The sequence below is a fragment of the Alligator mississippiensis genome, chromosome 3, assembly GCF_030867095.1.
Source record: "Alligator mississippiensis isolate rAllMis1 chromosome 3, rAllMis1, whole genome shotgun sequence".
Lineage (NCBI taxonomy): Eukaryota > Metazoa > Chordata > Crocodylia > Alligatoridae > Alligator > Alligator mississippiensis.
The window spans coordinates 288,793,670-288,809,501 of NC_081826.1; the positions used below are offsets into that span (position 1 = coordinate 288,793,670).

General features: G+C 45.7%; 1 protein-coding gene across 1 annotated transcript in view; it reads left to right on the forward strand.

Moving 5' to 3' along the window:
* MYO5B (myosin VB) overlaps positions 1-15,832 on the forward strand; it is a 404,810-nt gene that overhangs the window by 351,296 nt on the left and 37,682 nt on the right. Inside the window, exons 28-29 of the mRNA XM_014593958.3 lie at positions 3,668-3,907; positions 4,895-4,995. Of these exons, the coding sequence (XP_014449444.1) occupies positions 3,668-3,907; positions 4,895-4,995 (341 nt within the window). The remainder of the gene's footprint in view (positions 1-3,667; positions 3,908-4,894; positions 4,996-15,832) is intronic.

Below are 15,832 nucleotides of genomic sequence, written 5' to 3' on the forward strand. Positions count from 1 at the left end.
TCATTCTTCTCTCATGAAGAACCAGTAGTATCATTTTGTGAAGGTGATCCTACGTCTTCAGGATGCCTCTCTTCCCTTTGCTCGTTGTATAGGAAACAGCTAAGGAGATGAGAAGACTAGGATGCAGGTTCATCATTGTACAGCTGATGCTCAACTCTACATCTGTTGGGCCCCCAGTTGACTGGTTTTCCACACAGATGGCAGAAATCAGTATCTGGATGAAAACTAGCTAGGTCAGAATTTGTCTGAATAAGACTGAAATCATTCTGGTGGCTGAGAGAGTAGTCCAGTGATAGAGAAACCTGAGAGAGTAGTCCCAGCAATACCTGCCCCCTTCAGAAGGTTTGTCTGTATCTGATACCTGGGGTTCCCCATTACTAGCTTAGGTGTCTGTAATAGTAGTAGCTACAACTTGCCTTCCTTTGTTTTTTTTTCACTTAGGAAAGGGCTGGATCTAGTTTTGCAACCCTTTGCTCATGAACTGGTTACCTGATTTATTGCAGTGGGATTATTCTGCACGTTCCCTCATGACGTGGTTGAAGACCACAGGGATATAAGCTTGTGCAAAATGGTTGCCAGTCATTTGCTTGGCAGTATGTCATACAGGAATCGTACAGTACCAATGATCTAGCACCTGCACTGACATCTAATTCACTTCTGGGCCCAATTCAGGGCGTCAGTCTTGACCTGTAAAGCCCTTTATTCAGAAGCTGTTGTGTAATTTAGACAGTTTCGTACTGTAGTGGCAGGAGGCACAGGCTTTTCTCATCAGAAGAGACCTAACTCTGGAACATGAGCTTTCCCTCTGATCACACCAGGCTCTCGAGGAGCGTTAGGACAAGGTGGCAGAGGCCAGCCGCATCGGGCAGTTTTCTTTCACGCCAATGGCTCTCGACTGTATTGGACTCGAGGCACCCCTCCAGAGCTCTTGCGAGTCGAGTGGCACCCAATGTCAAGAGCTAATTTGTAGATTACAACGCTTTCCTCTTCATAGAGGGTCTGGGCTGGCGGGATCAGCCAGGCAGGGGCAAGCCTGAGCCTGTGCTTATCTCCTCACACTTGAGGCACCCTTCAGAGGATCTGGTGGCACCCCAGGGTGCACTGGCACCCTGGTTGAAAATCACTGCACTGGATTTTTGTTTCCCCTGCTCCTAGAGAAAAGATAGAAAAACCATGCTAATGGAAACAGGCAGGTGTTTCTAGCGGGCATGCATTAGTATGCATTACAACATGGGGTTCTAAGGAATTTTGGTACAAAATTCTGCCAGAGCTTGCAATGGTACCTCGGTGTCAAATCAAATTGAGCAGATACAAAATTGGGTGTATACTTCCTGTAGAGTCACACATGCATACTGTCACTTCTGGGATCTCTAAACAATCGTGGTGGATGGCAGGGAGAGTATTGAATTGATAGATCACCCTAGAGAGATCGAGTTTAGTGCTCTCCCTCGATAGCATACATACCTGCCTCTGACAGCGAGCTAGATGGACTATGGGCTGACCCTGTATGGCACTACTTAAGTTCTTGTGACCTCAACTGGCCATAGACTTTCCTGCTGTCCAGGGGCTGCCTCGCAGACTTCTCCATTTATGTTAGTATAAATGAGCAAATTCCCTTGGGCTTCACTCAGCAGTGCATGCAAGTCCCCCAGTACCCATTCACAACCTCTGTACAATGAGACCATGCATACAGCGGTGTGGAAAAGCCTGTCAAACCTTTTTTTTTTTTTTAAATCCAATCTAATTCTGAAAAATCCAAGTAAACCCCTTTACATTCAATACAGATTTTTTTAATTTGTCTTTGGGGGGCGGGGAGCAAAACTCTTAAATAGGTTTTATTGAAGAAAACTAAATTTTACCTGTTCTTCCTGAGAGTGCAACAGATGTTAAACTGTCTTAATCACAATGGAATCAGATCTGGTGGTAGAGGTGATCTCTTATTAGACCACCTTTTATTAGACCAATTTGCAAAAAAAAAAAAAAAGCTTTCATTTTAATTTAATTTTAATTTAATTAATATTTAATTAAGTTAATTTATTAAATATTTATTAATCGCTATTTAACAAATATTTACTTAATTTGATTTAATTTAAATTAACAACTAATTTAGTAAAGTAATTGAAGCGCAAAAATCTAGTTGGTCTAATAAGAGATCACCTCTACCACCAGTTCTGATTTCTTTTGCCTTTAGACCAATACGGCTACAACCTGGATACCTTAATCACAATGGGGCTCACATGCTTGGAGTCCTAGTACAAAATAAAGCACTAGAGGATGTTCTGCTAATGATAATTGCTCAGTGGAGAGCAAACAGTTTGTTCAGATGCCAAATAGACTATCCCATTAACCTGCTGCTATGATGATCCCATTAACCTGCAGTGATTGTGCACTATTTTTTTTTTTTCAATTGGTCATAATACAATTAAAAATGATCTCGTTATTGATTTGCAATGGTGCAGTTTAGCTGCTTTTCATTTTCTGAGCTGTTCCTTGATTTGTGAATGTTGTGCCTGGTGGGATGGAAAGCCAGTCCTGACTTGGGGTATCTGGATGCCACTGCAGTACACCCAACTTCAGAGCTGGGGAAACTGAGGAATAGAGAAGTTGTTTGCCCATGTTCACCTGAGGACTGCCTCTCAACTCTGCTGCTGTGAATACTAAATGTGCAGCCTTTAGTGGATTTCTGAGCCAGAGGTTACGAATACTAGCACCTAGCCTAGCAACTGGATGTACCAGTTTCATTGTAGGTGAGTGTCAACGGGTGTTAAACTGCAGTTTGGTCACTACTTATCATCCATGTTTACTGATGAATACTCACACAGGATAGAGGTTGTTTTTGCTGCCAAACATCATTAATCCCCCATCTCCTTCCTGTCATGTAAAAATAAATAAAATGTTGCAGTTATCTGAGCAAAAATAGCTACCCCTGATGCACTGGTATCATTAATTTCAGAGAAGCAACTGGTGTAAAACCTGTGAGTTGCTGAAGTTGTCTGTCAACTGTAGAGACTGAAGCACAGTCGAAGGAGGAAAATCCTTTAACTACTAGATGGTGGGGAGAGAATTCCAGACATTAAATTAATAAGCCATACTGGGGCCTCGGGCAGCTTTAAGACCCCTCCAGAGAGTAGAAACAGCCATGCAAATAGTATATTTGTCTCCCACTTGGGTGAACTCTTACAACTGCCTGCAACAAACATCTAAAACACACTAAACCAATTCTTTGGGGTTTGGCAGGTCTTCCTGGCCTCGGCATCCAGGCTTAGGTTTTTTTCTAACCTTTTAAAAAAGGGGAAAGGCATAAAGGAGTATAGTTTTATGTTCCAATTTCTCATGAAGCAGCTCTTTCTATGTCCATGTAAGCGGGTAAAACAGGGAGAAGTCTCATTCTACTTGGGTGTTACGTCTAGCATAGAAATCACTAGGAAATTATGAAGAGTTACTGATCAGGCTAGTATAAACCGAGACGGGAGAAGGGGCACAAAACTTTTTTGAAATCCATGTGGCTTGACTAATAGCAATCCTGATTTTCATCTGGCATACTTGATCGTCAGCTGTTATCCGCAGCAATTTGAGTTGCATTTAAAGGCATAAATAAAGACTACTACAGTTGTACAAGTGCACAGGGTACTTAATCTAAACCAGGTGACATTTTGATATTTTACAGAGGCAAGAACTGGAATCGGAGAACAAGAAACTGAAAAATGAACTTAATGAACTAAGAAAGGCTATAGCAGACCGAGCAACCCAAAACAACTCTTCCAATGATATCCAAGACAGTTATAACCTTCTACTGAATCAGCTTAAATCAGCCAATGAAGAGCTGGAAGTGAGGAAGGAAGAAGTACTTATTCTAAGGACACAGATTATAAACGCAGCCCAGGAAAAAGAGACCAGCAAAAATATGGTAACTGAGTGGAGAAATCCTTTTCCCTCTTTTCTCTTACTGAGAGAGCATTAACTATTCTTGATTAATGAAGGCATTGACTTGGCTTTGTTAAGTTATAGCCATCAAGAGATGGCTATCTGAGACTTACTGAGTGAGCTCCAGAAACATTTGAATTCATCTGGAGTGGGGGGCAAGGAAAAAAAATCAGGCCAGATCTTGCCCTCTCTCATATTGGTGTACGTGGGAAATAACTTCATTCGCACCCACATAAATGAGAACTGAATTTGGTCCACCAAAGTCAGGGGTATCAAATTTGTCCCGAGCTGGATTCAGACTGGCCTAGGGAGCTTCTCCTGGGCCAGATCCATGGAGCCAGAAGCAGCTGCAGTGGGTCCAGCTCTGGGATGAATGGTGCAATTCCATGTTCAGGCAGTGGCACAGGTTGGGGTCACGTCTGCAGCGCAAGTCCGGGGGTGGGTGACATTGCAGGTCAGGGATCGGGCAACACCTTGCTGCTGATGGTCATGTCCATCAGGATCGAGGGACCCTGAATTCTGCAGCAGGTCATGCCCCGCAGCTTTAGCTTTTGGTAGCCTGCCAGACTGTCGGCAGACTGGCTAAAATGGTTCCATGGGTCGGATCTAGACCCCTGATCTAAATTGCAGGTGGGTCTTTCTGCTGTTGTTTCAAGGAAGTCTTTTTAAAACCAAAATACCCCTCTGTGGCATTGGCTTTGGGGTTTTTTCTCAATGGTTTTAGCATCCTCTGCGGGTCAAAAAGGGATCTCCTTTCCAGCCCCAAAGAAATCTACCTCCTTACATTCACATTTCTGCTGCATGCTCTTATCTGCACAAACCCTCGCAAACTCCTCACTTGTACTCACAAGGCAATAGGCCCAAAAGGCTGGAAGCCCCATCATACATGCTCAGAATTGCTTCACATCCAACATTTGAAAGACTTTGATGACACTGAGGTTTTCATGTTGTTGTCCTGTGTGAAATTCAGGAATCGAGCATCAACACGCATCCCAGCTGGCCAAACAGTGACAAGCATGTTGATCAAGAGGACGCAATTGAAGCCTACCAGGGTGTGTGCGAGGCAAACCGGTAAGTGTGTCTTCAGTTATCTTGACAAAATGCTTCCAGCAGAGGTGAGCCTGGGCCTTGCAACCTAGATTTAGATCCAGAACAACATATAGATGTAACCAGACCCTTTCAGCTGTCTGTTTGGGGCCTCTAATTGAGGATAAGAGCCATGAAGTTGGTATCGAGACCCGAAGTTCAGCATGGTTGGGCTGCAGAATTCCACTTTGGGCCAGTCCCTCATTGAAAAGGAAGGTACTGGGTGAGAGGTAGAGCCAGAGCTTGGAGAGAGTAAAACGGAGGTCAGCCACCACTGAGCTTCTACACTACCCTGCGCAGTGTGCTCCAAACAGCCCTGCAGGAGGTGTGCAGTGGACCCACCACAGAACAATAGGCAAAAACATTTAATTCAGCCTTAAAATTGTAGCAATAGCAAAACACAGGTTATAATTTAAGGAAGACTGAAAAATTCGTCACTTCAAAGAACTCTTAGCATCATACTGAGAAGAGCTCCCATTCATCAAAATAAGCTCATACACACATCCATGCCATCTCTGGCATTGGCCATGCTATTGGCATTTTTTGTATCTGAACTACTGGCTCTGAATCTTCTTTGATTTACAGGGTTCCCACAGTGATAGTTAATGCCCTGAATTTGTCTTCCCTTACAGTGATGATGAGTTTTATTATAATGCTATTGAGAAATTCAATCCTTTTGACTATGCAGGAGAATGTAAAATACAGCAGTAATATGTTGTAAAAGGGGAAAAAATTACATGGATTATACAGCAATTTAATGTGCGACATAAATGTTTATGCTACTCAAAGGAAACTGAATATTCATTTGCATTTCCCTACCTGACTCTGGCAGGCATGCAGATTTATGTGTCCTCACTTGCATTCAGCTTGTGCATTCAGGGGACCTCACTGGCACGGAGCTTGACTGATGGTTCTCATAAAATAGCAGACCTTCCAGTTTCTGAACTCTTAACTGATGAAGGCTGTTCGGGGCCCCTCCTGGGAAGGCTGGGGAATTATATTTGGGTTTTTTAACACCTGTGTGAATTTAAATATGGTCTTCAGAAAATTTGCCCCCGGCTAAAGGCAGACATGGTTTCTAACCCTTTTGAAAAGGAAGTAGACAAAGAGTTGCTATTAGCATATAACTGTTGTCTGCTCCTGTAGCACTACAAGGAGGCACAGTCACTGGCTTTGAAGCCCTGTTTCATTCAGGGTTAATCTGTGAAGGTGAGGTCATGGATGGAGTCTGAATTAGGGTATGGGGAAGGAGCAAGTGGGGGACAGAGTAAGGCACAGGTTTTTTGGGGGGTTCCCCCCTTGGAATTCGGTAACACTTTCTCAGCGGAGTTCATAGTGTCATAGTACTTGGGGTCAGAAGGGACCTAAACAGATCATCAGGTCCGACCCCCTGCCCTGGGCAGGAACGAGTGCCAGGGTCGTATCACCACAGCCAAATATCTGTCCAGCCTCCTCTTGAAGACCCCCTAGGTAGGAGAGGGTACAGGTACCACCTCCCTTTGGAGCCCCTTCCAGAGCCTGGCAGCCCTAATTGAAGTAATGTCTCCTGATGTCCAGCCTGAACCTTCTCTCTAACAATTTGTGGCCGTTATTCCTAGTAACCGCGGGTGGTGCCCAGGGGAACAGAGCCTCCCCCAGTTTGCGCTGCCCCACCCTGGTGAGTTTGTAAATGGCCACCAAATCCCCTCTCAGCCTTCTCTTGTGGAGGCAGAATAGGTTCAGGCCCTTTAGCCTCTTTGTAAGGCCTGCCCTTTGACTGTGCGAGTGGCCCTCTCCTAGACCCTCTCAATGCTAGCCACATCCCTCTTGAAATGCGGTGCCCAGAATTGGATGCAGTACTCCAACTGTGGCCTGACCAGTGCTGCATAGAGGGGAAGGATCACCTCCCTGGACCTGCTTGTGATGCATCTGTAGATGCACGTTAAGGTGTGGTTAGCCTTACTGACCGCTTCCTCGCATAGGCGGCTTATGTTCATCCTGGAGTCAGCAATGACTCCAAGATCCCTTTCTGCCACCGTGTTGACAAGAAGGGTGTTCCCCAGCCTCTAGGTATGTTGCTGGTTCCTTCAACCAGAGTTCCTGCCTTCCCACCTTAAATTGTTGGAGGGAGCTGTGGTCAGATGAAATGTTCTTCTCAGAAGACATCCTCCAACTCACTACCTTCCATATAACTACGAGTCTGCAGCCTATTAGAGTAAGTAGTATAGAGTGTCACAGTTGATGCAGAACATTAAGTAGAGCTTCAAAGTTCAGCCGTACTTGGGAGCTTTCAGATAATTAAACTTTTAATCAAATGCATTATTCTTTGTCTCCGTGCAATTTGCTTTTGGGAAGCTTGGAGATGAGAGGAGCAGTGAGTGATGGCTGTTGTCTTTTGTCGCTTCCAGTAAGATCTCAGAAGTAGTCGGGAAAACACCTATAGATACTCTAACAATGATTAAACCAATAGTGGTTCAGTTCTCTAACATGTACTGAGAAATTATCTAATTTCTCACAAAATTCTGTAGGGTCTTTTCATCAGTCAGTGGCACCTTGTAGCAGGACTCGGCCAAACAACACCTGCCCCCACTCCAGCTTCTTGAGGTACCCTCCATATGTCTTGTAGTATATGAAGAGGCTGCCCCCAGGGTCCCAGTGTGTGCCTCAGTTTCTCCTTGCTGCGCCTAGTTGGCCCCAGTTTTGCGTGTTGAGCACTAAATTGTGGCCCTCTTGGCCCTATCAGTGCCTCGGGGCACCAGTTGCCTTATGGACGATGTTCATGGCCTCCATTCACCCCTACAGTTAGTCTTCTTGGTCTCAGCTTATCTGGTTTCAGCTTCTCCCTGGCTTTAGCCTCATTCCCATGGCCTCAGCCCTCCTGGCCTTGACCTAACTCCTCCAGCCCTCTGGGCCCTGGCCCCAGCACAGCTACTGTTGCATCCACAGCCCTCAGGGTCCCTGACCCCAGGCTGAGCTGTTTTCACTGCACCAGTCCTCAGTCCTCTGTGACCCTGGCCCCAGGCCAGGCTGCTTTCATTGGCCTTAGCTCTTTCAGTCTTAGCCTCGCTCATCTGCAGTAGCCCGCAGCCCTCTGGGTCCCTGACCCCAGGCTAGGCTGCCTGTCCCGGAGTGGTGCTCCGTCCTTCCCTACAGCCATAATCTGGTCCTCTGGTCTCAAACTTAACCACAGCATAAATACAAGCAGACTGCTTCACAACTAAAATTCACCTCACTCTGGGTCATTGCCAACTTGCCAGCCTTTAGTGCTCTCCTGCCAGCACTATGGGACAGTTTGGGTGGCTGCCAGCTCGAGTGGCAGCCATCTCCCCCAGGAGCTCCTCTCTCTGCAGCACGCAGGGTCAAGACTGCCCACCTCGTCTCAGGCACAGGGCTTATGTGCCCCCAAACCCACTGCAGTGCCTGGAGGTCTGCCCCTTGGCTGCTTACTGCAGTGCAGCTAACCCCAGGGTAGGTACTCCCCCAGGGGTAGCTCTTACTGTTGCTGTCTCTGGCCTGCTGGCTTTCTAGCAGCTGGCGTTTGCCCTGCTGCCTGCCCCACACAGAAAGCTTTGCCTACTACACTCTCCCCTTAGAGGAACAGGAACCTCTGGTTTCCTCTTGTACACCTGCTACATTGTGTTGAAGGCTACACTATGTAGAGGGCGAACCATGGATTTCCCCTCTCTTGTCTTTTTCTGGGCGGTCTGTTGCCACTGTCCAAGCTATTCTCCACCAATCCCTACCCATCCTGGCACTCCCTGCAGCCTTGCCTGTAGTCTGGGTGCAGGGTAGTTCTTCACAGGGTGTTGTCCAGTGGCTTAATTACTTCCTGAGTGAGCGTTTTTCTGCATTTTTATTTATACATCAGGTCAGTTTTTATTTATACATCAGAAAGCCCTCATAAACTGTGGGCTTCAATCAATGAAAATGAATAAAATAGACTGAAACGAAGTGCTACTAGGATGTGGCTTGATTATGTTCCTGAACATAAATAACTGCTTTCCCCTCGCTTTGCAAGGCTGCGTTCTAGAAATAGGTAGTATTTCCACTGCTTAAGTCTGTCACCATGATAAGCAAAGCTGTTCTTTTATATTTTGTTTAATCAGCATTTTTGGTGGAAGACTTTTTTGTGGGACTAACTCCAAGAGAAGCTCAGGCATCCTTCAGCAAGAGCCTTTATACTGTATGCCTGTACAGTCCACACCTTTCAATGGGAAAATGATATGAATGGAAGAACTAACAAGGCACCTAGCATTGCTTGCACTCCTGTTCTCTTCCTCCAAAACCTTTTCAAGGATATGTCCTAGTGCCCTTTATGATTTGAAGTCAAAGGGAATTTTAGTTCAAAACTGAAATAGTCTTGTAGAAAATGCCAAGTAACTTAGGCATACTCGTTAGACTTGCAAGTGCTAAAGGGTCAGAATATTAAGTTGTTATAACCTCCTGCTCCTGTTGAATAACCATGAATACACTGACAATACCAGTAAGTTTTTGATGCTCTGCTTAGTGTTAGGACTGCTTGACTTGGAAGAGTATTAGGCATGGACTCAGGTTTTTCTTTGAGGTTTGAAGAAGTCCATTTAGCCAAAAAGTCTTCACCTCTAAATCTGGCTCAGATCAATGGCAGCTGTAAGTCATTATAATATAACTCTGCAGTGATCTATATAAAATAAATAGCTGGTCTCTAAGTATCGAATGAACAGGTTTCCATGTTATGGCTGGAGCCCTTCTTGATGTTACCTGGTACCAGGAGAAAAGTACAATGGATTTGAGTCTTATTCTGTGGACTGGTTCCTTTAGCTCTGGATAGAAGCACTCGGGTGGGGTGGCTTGTACCCCCACTTCCCACTATGATACCTGTGATGCCCTGTCGAGAGCTTCAGGTTTACGTTTTTAACAGAAAGAACAGTGCCCTATTTTTGTAGCTAGAATGGATTTTGGTTTTTTTTGTTGCGAGAGTAACCCAGTATGGGAAACGAGTCGCATCTCCAGGATAGAACCGGGTTTCTGCGTCTTCTCCTAGCTATTTGCCTTGAAATGTTAACTAGTGGATATGCCTGCAGCTTGGAGGGATCTCCTCTGTGTTTGTAGGTGCAGCACACAGGAAACGAGCTATAACAACATTAGCTGAATACATCACATGGACAAGTAGAAACCTTCATGCTCCTTGCATACTGCAAACCTCTTCTAAGCTCCCTGCCTAACTATTTAAAAAATATTCTGGTCTAAGTTGATCTAACACAGTGGTGGTCAACCTTTTGGCCCCAAATAAGCTCTTCAAGACTGGTCTGCAGGCTGGATCAAGCCCTGAGTGCCAGGATTGGGCCCTGGGACCCAGCACTGCCACCTCCCCAACTCTGTGCGCTGCCATTAGGCCCCAGGGACCTGATGCTACCTTCTCCTGGTCCCCCACACAAGGATTGGGCCCCACAGCCCAGTGCTGTCCCCCTGTGCCAGGATTGGGTCCTGGAGCCTGGCACCCCCCGCACCTGGCCTTGCATGCTGGGATCAGGGGCTCAAACCAGTGTGCAGGGCCCGGGGCTTCCCATGGGTGTGGAAACTTAGTAGCAGGGGAGAGGTGTCAGTGCTCCCCTGCCATCAGATTTCCAGACCCATGGGGAGAAGGCTCTCAGGCTGGGGCTTGAGCATCCCTGATCTAAAGAGAGGCTTGGTGAATTTGATTTTTCAGAACTTCCTTCAGACTTTTTATTTAGGGAAAATCAAAGCACTCATGAAGCACTTTTGAAACGATGGTATGACTGTGTGCGTTAACTGATTAGCCTAATTAAAGAAGAGTGGTCAGATGGACTTCTAATGAATTGGTCAATCTGAACTTTTAGGCAAATGAACCCTCGGTGATGCATTTTTTTTTTTAGTCAATACCACATTGATGAATCTGGAATAAATGCCATCATTTTCCAAAGCAATTTCTTTTAACATGACGGCACCCCCTTGCATTGATTTTTGTTGTTCACCACGATATCTTGTGTAAACCCCCCAAAATTAAAGCAAAGCGAGGGAATCAACTTTATCTTGAGGTGAAAAAAAATCCTTCTCAATGTTCACCATCCAGTCACAAAATTCTCCTGCTAGAAATACGTGAGTGACTGTGATAAATAGTGAGGCCAATTATTTGATTCATTTTAATTTCATTGTTAAATGCATATTCCATTGCTTAGCCTCTGTGCAGAGGAAGGAAATAGGATGTGAAACACAAAATCAGTACAGTTCAGTCAAATGTTCAGCCAGCCCATTATATATCAAATTTTGTCTGATGCAATTGTCCGAAGTTAAAATCCTAAATGTATAGTTGATGCCTCCCACTCCTCTCCCTCTCCCTCCCCCTGCCCCCTCGCCAAAAAATGGCCTAATGTTTAGAAATGCTGCATATTTGCTACTCCCATTGAAGCGGATCAGAGCTTTGAGTGGAAATGAGGCCCATCTATTTTATCTAGGGATCTAAATATGAATCTGAGAGATCAGCATTGAGCATCAAAGTTTGGAGAATATTTGCCAGAGCTCTTTCATCCTGATAGTCTTTCTTAGGTGGTTAGATTCAAAGTTTGAAAGGCGAGCATACAGTAAGTAACTGTGCACCAGCTGGGGCCTCTAACCTGTGCTCAGATACTGGCATTGCTTTGAATCGGGTGTGAGATGGAAGTGCTCTCGTGGTAATATGTGAAGCAGGCACTCCCTAACTCCACGCACCAGTGCCCTTCTTTCTTATTTACTTCTAGAACAAAGCATTGCTGTGCGGGCCGGGCCCCGATCCACCTTTGTCGCCATGTGCGGCGGCGATTCCGATCCCATTCCTGTGCGAGCCGGGGGCAAGCCAGGCCCGTCTTTGCGCACGCGGGCTGTGGCCAGCAGCCCGGGCACGCGGGGTTGGAGAGAACCGGCGGCGCGGTTTGCTACGCGCGAGCTAGAATTAGTTACGGAGGCGTAGTGGTTGATTGAAAAGATTGTTTACTTACACCCAAAGATGGTATTGGTGTAGGCTAGACAGGTTTCCAGGCACAGCTCCCTCTTAGATCCTCGCTAGAGGAACACGACAAATTGATTGCTCCCACGGAGTCATTCAAGCTCCTCGGGTCCGGTTCAAGGTTCGAAAAGTTCCCCGGAGTTACTTAGGCTCCGCGGGTCCGAAGTTACAGGAAACGTCTGGAATTGCGATCGGCGATGGGGAGAGACAAGAAGCTAAAGCTCCGTAGGTTCGATTCTATTGCCTCTATTGCCTGCTTAGGGGAGGCGCGTTGGGTCCGCGAGGGTCCGCAGCGCTTGGAGATCTTCACACAGAATCTCTCTCTCTTCCTCCCTCCTCCGGCTTGGACAGAAGCTACCCAAGCCTTTTGTACGGCTAGCAAGCCAATAGCTAGCCGCCACGTGTGCCTACATTTGGAATTGACCAATAATATGGCGCGAATCCGAATACAAACAGTGGGAACTCCTTTGCAGCGTGTATCACTACGATGCAAAAGAGATGCACCCTGCAAAGAAGCTGCAATCCGGCGGAAAATCCCCCGTTGCACCAGAGTTCTCTCTCGCAGCAGAGAACTCTATCGTGCAAAGAGAGCGACAAATAGCGGGAAATAATTTAGCGGTGCCAAAGCACACGCACAAACAAAAACCACAACTTTGGGTTGTGACAATTCCCTGTAAACTGGAGCAGCGTTTGCTTGGTTCAGGTGCGCACTCGTGTAATAAAAGGAGAGAAATAGCCTTTCGTGTTCTTTGCCAGTCTTGGGGGCTGCTTTCCATGTGCTCAGGGACTTGAATGTTTCTACTATGCAGAGTGACTCTATAGACGTGACATCTGGAGGTTCCATGTTTAGATCTCAATGCCTCGGATCAAATTATTTGATTTATAAGTGAAAACATGCATCCGTATTTTATTTTTCCTCCCAGCTCTGCAAATGCTAGCTTGACTCTGAAAAATAATCTTGTATGTGTATCAGAGCCAAGAAACCTTGCACAGCTTGGAAGTGTTGTGATCAGGTGATAAGGGGTTGAAATGTCTTACTGTTACCTGCAAGGCTGCATGTGAGGCAGGCCTGTTAGTTAAGTGGGAAAGAATTACTTTACTTCTCAACTGAATGAAATGAATCGGGGAAAATAGCCATGGGATTCCAGTGCCATGTCTACAGTGATGTGCAGAAGTAGAGCCCTCCTTTAGACCTGTGGTTTCCAACTGAGAAGGGCACATCTAAATCATTTTCCTCCCCCTTCCTCCACCCTTTAAAAAGCTATCTGTAAGGGGGGACACTTTCCATTACATTTTGTAGAGCTTTTATTTGCAGGTGAATGGTTCCTGGTACCCATTTCTATAAAACCCAGAATGGGTCTCCTTAGTAGCTCACTCTTCTTTGCAAGCCTAGCAACATATCTATGGGATTTTATTTACCTTTTTTAAAAGAACAAGTCCCTCCAACTCCTTTTAAAATGGATGTGTATCATGTTATAACAAATGTGTCCTGGCCAGATTATTATATATAATCTCATTTTATTCATTTGTAAAGTGTCCAGACCCTCATTAAAGTTGTATGAGATCTCTTCACTTCATCATTAAAACAGAGTTCAAGTTTTCAATAATTTAAGAAATAGATGGCTAAGAAGTAATTTTTACTACTGTGGGGAGACCAGGTTTTTCTGGGCGCAGCTTTACTCAAAACAAAGTGGGTACACTAGATGGAGCTCAGGGAAAAAGTTAACACAGAAGATTATGAGGCTTGGAGGATATTATTTTGAGGAAAGACAGAAAGAACTTGCCATGTAACACTTGGCTTAATGATTAAGAAATACTGCTGTAACTGTAGAATTACCAGGATGTGTAAAGACCTGCTGGGTCAGGACTTATTTTTGGTTGGTAGAAGCAACTGTAGAAAGGAAGAAATACAGCAAGGAATAGTTAAGCTATTAGGAAAGTGTTTTTAATTAAACTGGTAAGGACCTGAGGATTACAGTGGACCGTAAGCTGAATATGAATCAAAAGTGTGCCTGTGTTGCCAAGAAGGCTAACAATATCCTGGGCTGCATTAGTAGGAGTATTGCCAGCAGATTGGGGGAAATGATGATTCCCCTCTATTTGGCACTGATGAGGCCACATCTGGAGTACTGTGTTCAGTTTTGGGCCCTTCGCTACAGAAAGGATGTGGACAAGTTTGAGAGAGTTCAGCAGAGGGCAATGAAAATGGTTAGAGGGCTGGGAAACATAACTTCTGAGGAGACGCTGAGGGCACTGGACTTATTTAGTTTAGAGAAAAGATGACTGAGAGGGGATTTAATAGCAGCCTTCAACTACCTGAAGGGGGGTCCCAAAGAGGATGGAGTTGGACTGTTCTCAGTGGTGGCAGATGACCGAACAAGGAGCAATGGGCTCAAGTTGCAGCAAGGAAAGTTTAGGTTAGATAGTAGGAAGAACTTTATCACTAAGAAGGTAATAAAACACTGGAACAGGTTACCCAGAGAGGTGGTGGAAGCTCCATCTTTGGAGGTTTTTAAGGCCTGTCTCAAAAGCCTTGGCTAGGATGGATGATCTAGTTGGGGATGGTCCTGCTTTAAGCAGGGGGTTGCACTAGACCTCCCGAGGCCCCTTATTTTCCAACCCTAATTTTCTATGATTCTATGACTGTGAAAGCCTCCCTAAAGGAAATGGTAGAGGTGCCAATAATAGAGTTGTTTAATGCTGGACTGGGCACAGAAGTAAATAATGTATTGGAAGAAACAGCCTTGCATAGTCAAAGGGATAGAAGAAAGGACCAAAAATTTAAGGATGAATGGACAGGATTATATTTTAGCAGGACTGACCCCCCCCCCCCCCCCCCCCCCCGAGCAACAACAAAATCACAAAATAGAGTGGGAGAGTGCAAAATGGAATAAAAGGAGCATGAGCCCCTTACCTAACCTTTCCAGTCTTGGCTAATGTCAATTAGGGCTGTGCGAAGCTTTGGTCCCTCATTCAATTCAGCAGAGATTCAGCCCAATTCAGTGACCGAATCTCCGAATCTGAATTGAATAAGGAGACCCTTTGATCTCTCCGAATCAAATTGGAATCCTCCAAATTGATGTGGAACTATTTGGAGATACAGACACAGCTTTAAACGCTGTTGTTTCTACATACCTCAAGGTACCAAGTGGCTCGTAAATGCTGGGGCGAATGGAGCGTCCCACAGGAGCGCGGGGGACTCCCCATTGCGTTTGGCAGCAGACCCGGAAGTGGACCAAAAGCACTGGCAGTCCACTTCTGGGTCTGCCTGGGAGTGCATTGGGGGGACCCCTCCGGCTCAGCGATTGGTGCCTCCTGGGTCTGGGGGGGCGCCCGGGGTCCCCCCATTGGCCAAGCGCCAGGTCGGGGTGGGGGGGCCCAGGGGAGCCCCCCAGTGCGCTCCCCAGCAAACCCAGAAGTGGACCAGAAGTACGCAGGGGGCCCTCCCGTGCTCCCATGGGGTGCTTCATCCGCCCCAGCATTGCAGTGTTCACAAGCCATGCTGGTACCTCGAGGTATGTAGAAAAAACATTTAAAGCTGTGTCTATGGCTGAATCGCTGATTCTCTGAATCAGCATCAAATCTTTAGATTTGGATTCGGCTGAATCCTATCATGGACAGCGATCTGAATCAACTAATCGCATCACTGTCCCTGATTCGGGCTGAATCAGAATTGAATACAGCCTGTTTTGCACGCTCTTTATACTTAAATGAAATGAGAAATCTTTTGTCAAGAGTTTGGTTAGGTAGAGAGAGGACTGAAGCCTTGTGTATGCATAAAGTTTTCTAGGAGAGGCGGTATGTCTGGAAAAGAACCAAGAGCCACGTACATAGCTGTACTGACGGGAAAACCAAATACAA